This window comes from Glycine max, chromosome 7, assembly GCF_000004515.6.
Source record: "Glycine max cultivar Williams 82 chromosome 7, Glycine_max_v4.0, whole genome shotgun sequence".
Lineage (NCBI taxonomy): Eukaryota > Viridiplantae > Streptophyta > Magnoliopsida > Fabales > Fabaceae > Glycine > Glycine max.
Window position 1 is genome coordinate 43,618,497 of NC_038243.2, and position 12,970 is coordinate 43,631,466.

Genomic DNA, 12,970 nt, shown 5'->3' on the forward strand with positions numbered 1-12,970 from the left:
TGAAAAATTAAAATTTTCATATTTTCGATGTATCGGGCCACATGGTCGAGGCTGGTTAGGTCTCAAGTGGCATCCCAATAGAGCCCATGCGGGCCCATTTTGTTATTAAGAAGTGCAACCACCCGCGCGTGAGAACCACGCGGGAGGGTTCTGATCCATCGGGGTGTCTTGGTTCTCGAATCCCGAGCCCTGCACTGCTGCTTGGACCATCATCACCTTAGCATGGCTATAGCTATAATCTAGAGGCAATGAATCCTTCTCTCACTTCTTCTTCCTCAACCTTGTCGTCTTCTTCTTCGTCCTGGTTCTCCGGAATCGTTCGAGCCGGTCGTTCCAACAGTGTCAAAATGTCCAATAACTCCGCCGTTGCACCCTCCGCCGACACCGTCGGCCCCGTCGTTCGCAAAAATCAGTTCCGAGGGGTTCTTTTCAAGTACGGTCCCAATCCTATTCAGGTCCGTTACCTTATTGTTTTTAAATCTGATTTAATTGTTGGTGATTTTGATTTCTAGCTTAACTTCTATTCACTAGTAGTAATATTGCACCTACTCTTCTACATTGTCTTCGACCTTTGAGATCTCTGATTTTTCAAACAAACCCCAAAAAATAGTAATTATTCAGTGAGTGTGCTGCTTTTTCCTCTATTTTGTTATTTCTTTTGTGAATCTCATCCCTGAGTTGCCGTAGTTCAGTCTCTGTCATTGTGTCTTTACTTTTCATTTCCTCCTTTTTTTTTATGCTTTCTGATTTTGGTGGAGTGGCTTGTGATAGCTTTTTTTTTATTTTTTATTTTATTTGCAGGTTGCATTTAAGACTGGTGATTATAAGCGGCAAGTCATTTTTATTGGTGGATTGACCGATGGTTTTCTTGCTACTTCGTACGTTTCATACCCTACAATTTCAGTTCGGTTTTCTTTTGAAGCACAGCACTATCTGGTCTTCTCATATCCAATGTCTTTAAAACCAAATTATTCTCTTCTTAGGGTTGAAAGATAATATCTATTCTACTTTAAGTGTTCAGTGATTGTCTTGGCTTTCTTTGCTTAAAACCCTATCCAGGATTTCTAAGTATTTGATGATTGACATGATTGAGTTAAGGGTGCGTTTGGACAATAAGCTCCTATAAAACGAGAGCTTATTCATATGTTTGGATGTGAAACTTACTCAAATTAGCTAAAGGGAGCTTATGGGAAGGTCATGAGCTACTTTCATAAGATCAAATATGCTTTTTCAGTTGCCTGCTAAATATAAGGGATAAAATGGTAGGATAAATTAAATTCCGGTTTTAAGGCGTGCAAGGGAAGTGCTTGCAAAACATCTTATTTATTATTACCCTTTTGCCATTTCTAAGTTAGTCCCCTTTGCTTGGGGGGGGGGTGTGCCACGACGAAACAAGGGAATGAAAGGCCGCTTTGCGTTGAATGCTCATGACCCTGCCCAAAATGATGGCTCTGTTGTCTTGGGAAGCGTTGAAGCTTGCTTCTTCTCCAGAGTTTTCTTGGTCATCAATACGACCTGTCCTTAATATTTATTATTACCCTTTTGCCATTTCTAAGTTAGTTTCCTCTCATTATAGTAACTTCAGAAATAACAATTTGCTAATAGCTACCCTCAAGTTAATTACTTTATAGAAGTTGGTATTGTGATAAGATAATTTAATAATAGAAAATTTATACTGGTTCTTATACATTTTTTAAGCTCCACCTCTAGATGTAAACCTTAGAATAGTTTCTATCTAACATGCTTTTTCTTCATCTTCTTGTAGATACTTGGAACCTCTGGCAATTGCTCTGGACCATGAGAATTGGTCATTAGTTCAATTCCTTATGTCATCTTCATACAGTGGATATGGCACCTCCAGCTTGCAACAAGTAATCAATTAAATTTTAATTCCCCGTGATGCTGTGCGGTTCCAGGTTGCTGTGAAGTGTTATAACACTTTCTATTGAACAGATTTATGCTTTATTAGTTTTACATGTTGAGCTCAAAATTCTGGATTTACTATATATAACTTGTAAGTATTAAGATTAAGCCACCATATAATTCCACTATCACACAAGACAAGATTTTTTTTTTTTAATTTAGCAGTCAAATGCCTTTTTCTTTGATATAGTGAGCTTAGTGTTTGCAAAAGCATATCCTTACAGTGAGAAATATAAATCAAATGTTGATATTGTTGCTTAGTTCCAACCTTAGGTTTCTTGTGGTAGAGAATTTTGTTGTTTGTTTAATAAACCAAAAGAATAAAGGACAACATCATGACTTTTTCATCAGATATTTAGAAGTAATTATTCTACTGTTAAATTAGTGTAACCTTTGGCATCACCTCAACCAACAATGTCTTCAGAATCTAGTTGTTTTGTTAAATATGGTAAACTAAGCATCCTAATTCCTAGGAGTCCAGGTCCATTAAATCAGTGATTACAACCTCAAGCAGCATATATTTGAAATATGTATGCTACCTCAATATTTTGGCCATTCTCAAGATTTAATGTGTTAAAATGATATTATATGTTCATTCTTATGTTTTACTGAATGGTGCAATGTCAATATCTCTACCTGATTGATAAGCATAATTATCTTGATTCTTAAGTTTGCAATTGCTTGTTGAATTCACGTTGAAGGATGCTAAGGAGCTGGATCAGCTGATTAATTATTTAATTAACAAAGAAGACTCTGAAGGTGTGGCATTACTTGGGCATAGTACTGGCTGTCAGGTTATATGTTACTTCATTTTAGTCCTAACTATACTTTACTTCCACTTCTCTTCTTGCTACTGTCATTTGTTGTGACAGTTAAATAAGCTTTTCTCTTTTTGGACATTGTAGGATATTGTGCATTACATGCGCACAAATTTTGCTTGCTCCCGAGCTGTTCGTGCTGCCATCTTTCAGGTACACGTTGATCATGGATCAATTATGAACTTCTTGCAAAAATTTCTTTCATCTGCATGTCTTCTGTAAAATGGCAGCCCTAATTTAATGCATTGCAATTATGCCACTTAAATAAACAGCCTTTTAAAAATTAGGGGTCTTATTCTTCTAATAGTCCTGTTTTTTGCATGAGACTGACCCAATTCACCTGATTTAAGTTTCTATCTTAATATGCATAAGGCTGTTCGGATATTTTAAATAATCATAATGTTAAAAACTAGCTCCAAAGCTGGTAAACTAGTCAATATGCTCGAACCAAACTGTGGGTTTGAGGTTAAACTGATGTTAGCTTTGTTTTGTCTCATTTACTTGAGTAACGTGAAGTTGAGAATCTAACCTGCTTCAGGTGGGGGTCAACAACTTAACCTTGTATTTAACTGTGGTTCATTTGCCGTTATTAACTCACATATCACAGTTTTATGTGGCATGTATGATTTTAAATTTTGAAGTCTAAGGTTTGTTTGATCAATATCAATATATAATGTCATGCTATCCCATCTGTTCTTTTACTGAGTGCCTAATTTTCTATGTCTATTTAATTGTTCAGGCTCCAGTCAGTGATCGGGAATATCAAGCTACACTCCCTCACACAGCTTCTATGATTGACTTGGCTGCTAAGATGATAAGTGAAGGCCGAGGTTTAGAGTTAATGCCAATGGAAGCAGATCCTACTGCCCCAATAACTGCCTATAGGTGAGTGTACAGAAATATTGTAGGAGCAGCACATATACTGAGACAAGCCTGGATATCAATCAATAGGGTCAGACTCTGATGTACAATTAGCATTGACGCCGATGCATTATTTGGAAACTAGGATCTTATTAAATTATAAAATAATCTTCTCTTGCTCTTCAATTATCACTTATCAGTCCAAAGTGGCTGGTATAAAGTGACAGTAATTCTTAGATTAGCATGGTCTACCACACAATCTTTTTAGTGTTTTAATCATTGTTTGAAATGTGCAAAGAAATGACCCTCACAACCTTGCACATGTCAATAAATTATTTTAATTCCTATGGTAGAGCATGCTTACCAAAGAATTATTTGTTAGTATAACCATTTCATTTTTTAAAATGCCTCCTATTTCTTTATTCACAATACTATGAATTATATTATATTCTGATAGGAACTGAATTTACTATGGAATTAGTAGGTAAAATTCCATAGAACAGTGCGCTTGATACAAAAGGAAAGTGCAATTGAGAGCTGAGAATAAAGAAATCAGAGGAGATAAACTTCACTGCCCTGTGGCAGGAGGCACCCAAAACTACCAAATTGATTTCCTACCTCTCATTTCCTCCCTTGTCCCTTGTATCCCCATTCAACCTCTAACGTTACCCCAATGCTTCCATCACTTCTTACCATGTATTCAAGGTTGTTACAAAATATAGTGAATTGAGTTACAAAGAACAGAAGAGAAAGTTCTCCTTCCGTGGATTTCTCTTTTCTATAGAGCTGATGCTCAGTTCCCAAATGATAACAAGTCAGAACTCCCACTTCTTCTACCCTTTCATTTAAAGCTAATTTCATGCCCTAAAACTTTAACCACCAACTACACTAACTTTTGGCCGTATCAATGTCAATTGCAAAAAGCCACAAGTTTTGCTCGACACAGATTCCTCTACTGCTGTTTTGATGATAGGCTTCCAAATAAGTTAGTCCTATACTGTACATTTGTAAAAGGTTTCAAGTTGTCTGATATTGATTTTGAGCTAGGCTATATCAGATGTCAAATAGACAATTTGTCACCTATCAAGTAATGTCTGTTTTCAAAGACATTATTTACTTCTTCATTCCTCCTCCATCCTTAATTACCTTTCTCTCCTTAATGTATTGTAACAATACCACATGCATGACATGTTGATGCATGAGAAATATTTACTGTTTGAAAAAGTTGATATTGATTATACTGCAAAAAGGTTTTTGGTGTCTCGTGCTATTGTTCCCTTCCTAAAAAGCAATTAATTTTTTGCAGGTATCACTCCCTTTGTTCATATAATGGTGATGATGACATGTTCAGTTCTGACCTGAGTGATGATCAATTGAAGATGAGACTTGGGCATATGTCTAGCACACATTGTCAGGTGAGTATTGGTAAATATTTTTATCATAATTTAAAATTTGAAGTAAAAATTTTCCTTTTCCTCAATCAGCTTTTCTAAAGATAAAAACTACCCGATATGTTTTTATTCCTATCTTTTAGCAATTATGTTTGACTGAGTCTTTGAGTTTTCTATCCTGTTAAGAGACAAAGACAGAAGATCTGAGATTAATCTATTATTCTTAAAAGGAAAAAATTGGAGGAGGAAATTTGTCATCATGGTATGCCTTGGTTTTTTTGGCAGGTTATATTTTCAATGGCTGACGAATATGTGCCAGATTATGTTGATAAGAAAGCTCTAGTTGAGCGGTAAAAGCTATACTCCTATCTGGTGTCAGTTTTTTTGTTGTGCTAACAATTGGAAAGAATTGTGATATATGATTATTATTCCTATGGTCACGGGGTACATTTTGAATACGTGCAGGTTATGCAAAGCCATGGGAGGAGCAGAGAAAGTAGAGATCGAATATGGAAATCATTCCCTCTCTAACAGAGTTGAAGAAGCTGTTGATGCTATTATTGACTTCTTAAAAAGAGAGGGACCCAAGGGCTGGGACGATCCATGGAGTTAATGCGGGTGTCTATCAATTTTCAATGCCTTCTTTTGTTGTTATGATAGTTTTGATTCCATTTTGTCAATCTTGCATTTTTCTCCCATATATATATTTTTTTGGGGTGGAGGGGTTTGAATTTGTCGGGGTTGTTATTTGCAACCTTAGTTTTTGTTGATATATCAGATGTTAGTATTTATTGTCTTAAGAAATATAGTGTATCTGTTTTTTGAATTAATTAATTTTAACCCAAGTAAATTTTGCAACATTTTAATCAATTCCGAGTTTATCGGCCTTGTGCATTGTTGTTTTCCCCGGCAGATAGGATCTGTCAGCATTTGCTATGATGTAGACATGTAGTTGCTAGCTTTTTCCTGCAGAAATGATTTCCCAACTACCAGATCGGCATAAAATTAATTAATTTCTTTTGAAAAGGTTTCACATCTTTTATGCGTCACACTCACCCCTCAACAGATTCTGTTCATTTTATAATAGTATTCCCTCCCCTCAACCGCAAAAAGGGATCAGTATCGCGGTGATATGTACATTCTAGCTTTGCTGTCTGGATTTACAGTGATGTAACTATGAAGTACTTACGGTGAGTATCCAGAAACAAAATGACTTGTGGTAGTTTGCAATGATTTGTTGAAGATGGTAACGACTGAGCAGCTGGCCAAAATCCGACTCATCTTACAAGGCTATTAACCAAGAAACTAAGCTTTTAAGTCAACATTTTCCCATTTTAGCTTGAAAGAGCTGCATGCAATTGACATTATCGTTGTCTCTTATCTCCATTCGTTCACCAGCTGTTTCTACCAAAATATGCATAATGTATATCTGCTAGGCCCATGACCGGGACTGCTCTGCTAGGATCCATCTGAAAATACATATTTACAAGCCCTTCAGATAATACTGTCAATCCTTCAGGTTTCATTTGAATTTAAAAGTGTGTTTCTGCATTGTGTTTTGTTCTACCTGAGTTAGTGCATCAATCTCAAAATGCAAGAGGGATCCCATATATTTTAGGCGTTTTTTTAGCAATCATTCATATCACTATCAACACATGACAGATATATAAGATTAATCTAGTTGTTGGAAAAAGGAACTTAAGAGTGAAGGAAAGAAAGAAAGATCACAGTTCAAATCTTTTCGGTTTTCACTGGCATTTCTATCAAAATTAACATTTGTTGTTAAGAAACAAATATCAGCACGTGGCTAAGCCGAACCTGTCTGATTCCATGAACGCATAGCTGCGTTTAAATCCATATCATAGCACCGTAACGCGTCTAATGTGAAAAGCTGAGAGGCTGAGTGCGTTGGTGGGTTGTGTTGTGACTTGTGAGGCTTCAACTTCCAGTTTTCTTAGTATCCCTCTCTTGTCTAAAAGTTTTTACCCCCACTATATAGTTAAACTTCATCCGCAGCAATGAAAAATGTATGTTAAAATGAGAAAAGAAAAGTGACGAGTTATATCGTCCAAGTGATGCACATTGAATTATATGTAGCACGATAAATTTCTTGTTTGTGAAATATCTTAGAAACTTTTCACAATAAAAATGTTCCTTGCAGCTTTTCTGTCCAAATAAATAAATGAAATGTTGGATGACTTAGGTGCCATTGGTTTGCATCAAAGGTCAAGAGAAGTGGAACCAAGCTGTTTGCAAATGGGAAGTGGTGAGATGTTTATAAAAAGGAACTTCCTTGGGAAACAGACTGGAAGGATTATTTTATATTTAAAAAAACAGACTGAAAATTGAAAATTACATAAATGCGACAAATGTCAGCTGAAGAAGCGCTAGGTATGTGCGGATGCTAATGACCGAAAGTGAGAAGTATTATTTCAAAATTAATACAGTTTTTATATATGGCTATGTTCCACTGTTGTAGAGGTTAACAAGCAACTCAAGTTTGTCTTATTGAAGAAAATACACCTCATTCAGTCATTCACGTCAATGTGAATATGAATATGAATGCACATGTATGGCATTCACTCGAAGCAATGTTCTGAATCGGTAGATCTATTAACTTTCTTGGCTTCACTAAGCTAAGTTAATCATTAAAAAAAATTATTCAAGTGATAGATTTTGATTGATTATTTGGTACTGCGTTTAGTCACAACTCACAAACTCAATGTCATTGAACTAAATCTTGTTGAAACTCTTAGACAGTGCATCTAACCATTGCTTTAAAATTGGAAAGTGAAACAAAAAAATTCCAAAAGTTAGATCATGGGAATTTTGCTATTTCTTAGGATGGAGAGAAACTTTACATGCACTAAAGCAAAATCTGTAGATTTTTAACAAATTAAACATCCTTTTTAAGCTGCCAATTTTTGGAATGATAATGATTATGACATTAGAGTACTAGTTTTCATTTTTACATTTTAAAAGTAATAACAATTAGTGTAGGCTCTAATTTTAGTGACTATCTTCGTTTACGTATTTAAATTTAATACTTTTTAATAATTACGTTATTAGTGTGAAACATCACTAACTTTATCACTAACTTTAATGATGAATAATTTCTATTAAAAGAATGTAATTGATCATTATTTTATTAGAGTCTTTCATTTCAATAATTTTTTTTTCATCTACAAAAGTTAAACTCACAATTTTAACTATTTCTTATTGTCCTTTTTGTTTGATAGAATGAAAATAACTAAATCAATTTTCGTAATAAAAGTAAAATAATAAATATTTTTTATTTTGTATAATTTCAACATAATTTTATATATTAAAAATTAATTATCGTGTATTGTCCACATACTATTTGTCGGTTCATAATTTTTACGAGAGTGTCTGAAATTTCAGTCAGCGGCCACCATGCAACTTTCTCTCTGGCGGGAATCAACATTGGATGCGAAAAAAGAAAACATTTGTGGTTCTCAATGGGACAAGTGGACGGTACCAATAAAAAAAATAATTCTTCATTATTTCAATAGTAATTGAAATGACATAAGTGCCCCCATCATTTCCAAACTTTACTATGTGTCGGTCCGGTACACCGCAGACTCCTGAGTCTTGATGTGCGGCCTAGCCTCAACGCCACTATTTTATTTCTCAGCTTTTTTTTTTCTTAGGAGTTTATATATTGATTAATAGAAAAAATATGCACATAATATTAGCAGTAGTAATATATAACAATAGCATAAATAATCACTCAATCATAAATATAGCTATATTGATAAATTTATAAAACTTTATAATGATTATCTTTAAAATTATATTAATAATAATATCACAATTTATATTATACATTTATTAACCATATTCAAAAGATATGATTGATTTTTAACAAATATTTCTATTTCAAATCCCTATTTTCACAAATAATTTTTATTATAAATGTACCCTCTTTAATGTTTACAAAATATTAAAACAACAAAATATTCTACTGTTTTTGTATAGATTCATCCAATTAAATATAAAATAGTATTTTTATATGAGTAATGCCATATATTTTTATTTGTTATATTCTGTTAGTCGTATAATTATACAGATAAATTATATATGAAAATAAAAATATTATTTTTAAATTAGTTACGAAATAATTTATCAAATAACTCAATAATTATTTGGTTTAAATTTGACGATTCTCACCATAAAAATATTATATTATCATTAAATACATAATAGTATCATATAATTTAAATGAGTTTGTCAACCTTATATATTTCTTTTAACACACAATGTACTAAAATATTATAATTTAAAATTTGCTAACACTGACAATATATTAATTCATTTAATTATAATTTAGTGGAATTTCCATTTTCTTTATTTAAAGTTTAAAACATTGCTGTAAGTGTAACTTTATTTTTAACTGGTTAACTAGTGCCTTAGGATTCGTTACTTTCGTTAATATCAAAGCATAGCCGTGAATCCGTCTACCGTTAATATGTTGTTTAGTGGGAATAAAGTTTAAACAGAAAAACGAACACAGTTTAATGTTGGATATGTGTTTAATGCTTACTAGTATAAGTGTGTGAGTTCGAGAGGATTAGTGTTTAAAATAGTACTTAAAATTGTGAATTATTTATTTTAAGGAAAATCAAGATAACAATTAGTATTTTGTTGTTTAAAGACTAATGCTTATTTTAACAAAATACTAAAAATTATGGAAAATATATAAAATTATAAGATCTTAAAATAATGCTTGTTAACCAATTTTTAATGACTAATCTTATATTTTAACGTGAATTATAAGATCCTCCTCCCAGATAATGAATTTAAAATAATTTTTTTATATTAAAATTCACGTTAAAAATACATTGAAATCACAATGTAGTTTTAATAATACTAAGTACTTTTAAATGAAATCTTTATATTACGGCGGCACTATTAATGAAACGAGAAAGGACAGTAAATCCTCTCTTAAGATTGTGCATTTAATGTTAAATTTGCACCAATTTAATTTTTTATGTTAAATCTAATTCCATGACCGCATGAGTTTAAGACCAAAACCACCTTGAAAACCACATCCACACTGTAGTGATCGGAGTAATTAAGAATAATAATAAAGCAAAAGACAACTTTGATTACAAACAGGGAAAAGAAGAAAAAAAATCCACAACTGTATGTAACCAGTAACCAAGCAAATCAAAGTTTAGAAAAATAAAAAAAGAAAAGAAGAGAGTAAACTTCATAAATAAACTTTGAGGTTGATATCGTCTTTGGACATACATGTCTGAAATCTGCTGAGTTTCTTACTTTCATGTTAAAAGCCTTCCCTTTCGTCTCGAACTCATACCGACCCATTACCGCAACACTATTATCTCTCTCTCACACTACATCGAAATTGGAAACACACCTAGTAACTTGTGAGTATCCCGCGATTTGTTTTTCCCTTTCTTTCACTCATCAAGTTTTGTTTCCTCGGGAAAATCGACACTTGTGCTTGGAAGACACTCTTTGTGTTTTGGTGTGTTGTCGTCGAAAGATAGCAACTTTTGCGGTATTGGAGGGTGGATTTGTTGGTGGCTGTTCTGGGGTGGTGGCGTTTTGTGATGCCATGCCAGAGAAAGTTGTGATTTCGCCCCAATGGGCTCTATGGTCCATTCCAATGCTTCATTGGCGTGTTGGGTTGCTCACTGCTTTGGTTATGGTTGGAATGGTTGTGGTTTGGAGCATTGATGGGTGCACAGTCAAGAACATCATTCAAGCCTGGAGGTATCAACAAGATTATCTTGCTGTAAAGTCTCATACTCCTAATTTAACTTTTGTCTCTCCATATAGTCCTGTGAACTTCACTGTGTATGGCAAAAAGCCCCTTCTAGTTAAGGGGCATGCAAGTTGGGTTTCAAGTGAGTTAGAACCCAACTTGACTTCAAATCTCATAGCTAGATGGTCAGCTCGTGGAGGTGAGCCTTGTAAAGATTCCAAGGCTGTGGAGATTGCAATTCCTGGGTTGGATGGTGGGGAAGTGATTGAGCTATCAGCTGGAGATGTGCATGAATTTGGTTTTCAAGCACTGGATGATTCAGGGAAGCCTCTTTGTGTAGGTGGGGACTACTTTGAGACTGATCTTTCAGGGGACTCATGGAAATCTAGGCCTTTGGTGAAAGATTTCAGCAATGGTTCTTACTTAATTTCATTGCAGGTTCACCCAGATTTTGATGGGGTTTACAATCTCACTATAATCCTGCTCTATAGACACTTTGAAGGTTTGAAGTTTACCCCATGGAGGTTTTCTTATGACCAAATGCTGCGAAGTGTTGCAATCAGATTCTACAAAAGCAGTGTTCGGCTACCAGAACTGCAGGGTTGCAAGGCTTCTGATTTTGACAGGGATGTGTGGATTGGAAGGTGGACAAGGCATGGCAAGAATGATGACTGCACTATAGGAAATGATGGTAGGTACCGGTGCCTAGCACCGGATTTTCCTTGCCAAGCACCTTGGTGCGATGGTTCCTTGGGAATTTTGGAGAGTAATGGTTGGGTGTATTCAACTCATTGCTCATTCAAGTTGTATTCAGCTGAGTCTGCTTGGAATTGCTTGAAGAACAGATGGATTTTCTTCTGGGGTGATTCAAACCATGTTGACACAATAAGGAATTTGCTCAACTTTGTTTTAGACTTGCCTGAAATACCTTCTGTCCCCAGAAGATTTGACATGAACTTTTCCAACCCAAGAGACCCTTCTCAAACAGTTAGGATTACAAGCATCTTCAATGGGCATTGGAATGAAACACAAAACTATCTGGGGTTGGATTCTCTGAGAGATGAAGGGTTTCAAGATTTGCTAAAGAAGTACTTCTCAGAAGACACAATTCCTGACACTGTGATCATGAACTCTGGCTTGCACGATGGCGTCCACTGGCGCAACATAAGAGCATTCTCTGTTGGAGCAGACTATGCAGCATCCTTTTGGGGAGATGTTATGAAGACAGTGAAGCAAAGGGGGTTGGCATGGCCAAGAGTGTTTTTCCGGAATACAGTTGCAACTGGTGGATATGCAAGGTCACTAGCATTCAATCCTAACAAGATGGAGGTGTTCAATGGTGTGTTGTTGGAGAAATTGAAGCAATCAGGAGTTGTTTCTGGTGTGATTGATAACTTTGATATGACATTTCCATGGCATTTTGATAACCGGTGTAATGATGGAGTTCACTATGGAAGAGCTCCAGCAAAGATGAAGTGGAGAGATGGCCAAATTGGACATCAATATTTCGTGGACCTTATGTTAGCTCATGTTCTTCTCAATGCGCTATGTGCAAGATAGCATTCAAAGCAAGTGTTGTATGCACACCCAATATAGAATAATGCGCACCTTTTGCTTGGTTGAAGACTATTGAGGTAGTGTCCACAATGCTTGGACTCTGGCTGTTTCTATATAGTTAGGTTTGTCATTCTTTCTTGCTCATATATTTTTTGTTAGTGTGAGTTATGCATACATGATAAGATTGTTCCACTTGTAGATTAGCAGGGGATTTAACTCCTCAAAACACATTTTACTATCCATGATCAATAGTATTATTCAAAGGCTATTCTTTGTTTGAATCTCTCTTCCTGGTTCCAGTATCATCCATGGGTTCAAAATCTATAAGCCGTACTAATAATTACTATTTGACTTGTAGCCATCTATAAAGGCTTGTGGTGAGTTAGTTACTTAGGTGGAATGGTAGATTTTGTGCAATTGTGCCTTTCTTGTTGACAGTGGAGGGTTACAATTAAATATTCAACAAACTTCTACCAAACTTGTTAATACTGAGTAATAATATAGTATGTCTAACACATGCACCTCTTTTCCTTTTCGGCTTTTACTTCTGGCATGTCTGCCGTGGAACATGGATTGCTCAACTTCACCAACCATTAGTCCATTAATTATTTATGTTTTATTATTTATCCCTGTACGTGGTCCACCTATTTCTGGCTTTCTCATATTCT

At 34.9% G+C, this 12,970-nt stretch overlaps 2 protein-coding genes and 1 long non-coding RNA gene across 3 annotated transcripts; 2 read left to right on the forward strand and 1 right to left on the reverse strand.

Annotated features, from left to right (window-relative positions):
* The first annotated feature begins 63 nt into the window (after positions 1-63).
* Positions 64-5,819, forward strand: LOC100804231 (UPF0613 protein PB24D3.06c). Its single transcript, XM_003529562.5, has 9 exons — positions 64-455; positions 802-878; positions 1,766-1,871; positions 2,625-2,717; positions 2,829-2,894; positions 3,481-3,626; positions 4,909-5,017; positions 5,279-5,343; positions 5,459-5,819. The coding sequence occupies exons 1-9, from the start codon at positions 249-251 to the stop codon at positions 5,604-5,606; spliced, it is 1,017 nt and encodes a 338-aa protein (XP_003529610.1). The 5' UTR covers positions 64-248; the 3' UTR covers positions 5,607-5,819.
* A 170-nt stretch (positions 5,820-5,989) lies between these two features.
* Positions 5,990-7,218, reverse strand: LOC121175182 (uncharacterized). The gene is made up of 2 exons (XR_005892417.1): positions 6,812-7,218; positions 5,990-6,462 (listed from the first exon to the last, which is right to left on the reverse strand). It is a non-coding gene; the product is annotated as an uncharacterized lncRNA (long non-coding RNA).
* Positions 7,219-10,060: 2,842 nt separating this feature from the next.
* On the forward strand, positions 10,061-12,568 carry LOC100783018 (uncharacterized). Its single transcript, XM_003528623.5, has one exon. The coding sequence runs from the start codon at positions 10,299-10,301 to the stop codon at positions 12,303-12,305; it is 2,007 nt and encodes a 668-aa protein (XP_003528671.2). The 5' UTR covers positions 10,061-10,298; the 3' UTR covers positions 12,306-12,568.
* The last annotated feature ends 402 nt before the right edge of the window (positions 12,569-12,970 follow it).

Coding starts and splice junctions, on each gene's coding strand:
- LOC100783018 (XM_003528623.5), top strand. CDS start 10,299: ATGTTAAAAGCCTTCCCTTTCGTCTCGAACTCATACCGACCCATTACC.
- LOC100804231 (XM_003529562.5), top strand. CDS start 249: ATGAATCCTTCTCTCACTTCTTCTTCCTCAACCTTGTCGTCTTCTTCT. Junction 1,872..2,624: donor GCACCTCCAGCTTGCAACAA/GTAATCAATTAA, acceptor TTCACGTTGAAG/GATGCTAAGGAGCTGGATCA. Junction 2,718..2,828: donor GGCATAGTACTGGCTGTCAG/GTTATATGTTAC, acceptor TGGACATTGTAG/GATATTGTGCATTACATGCG.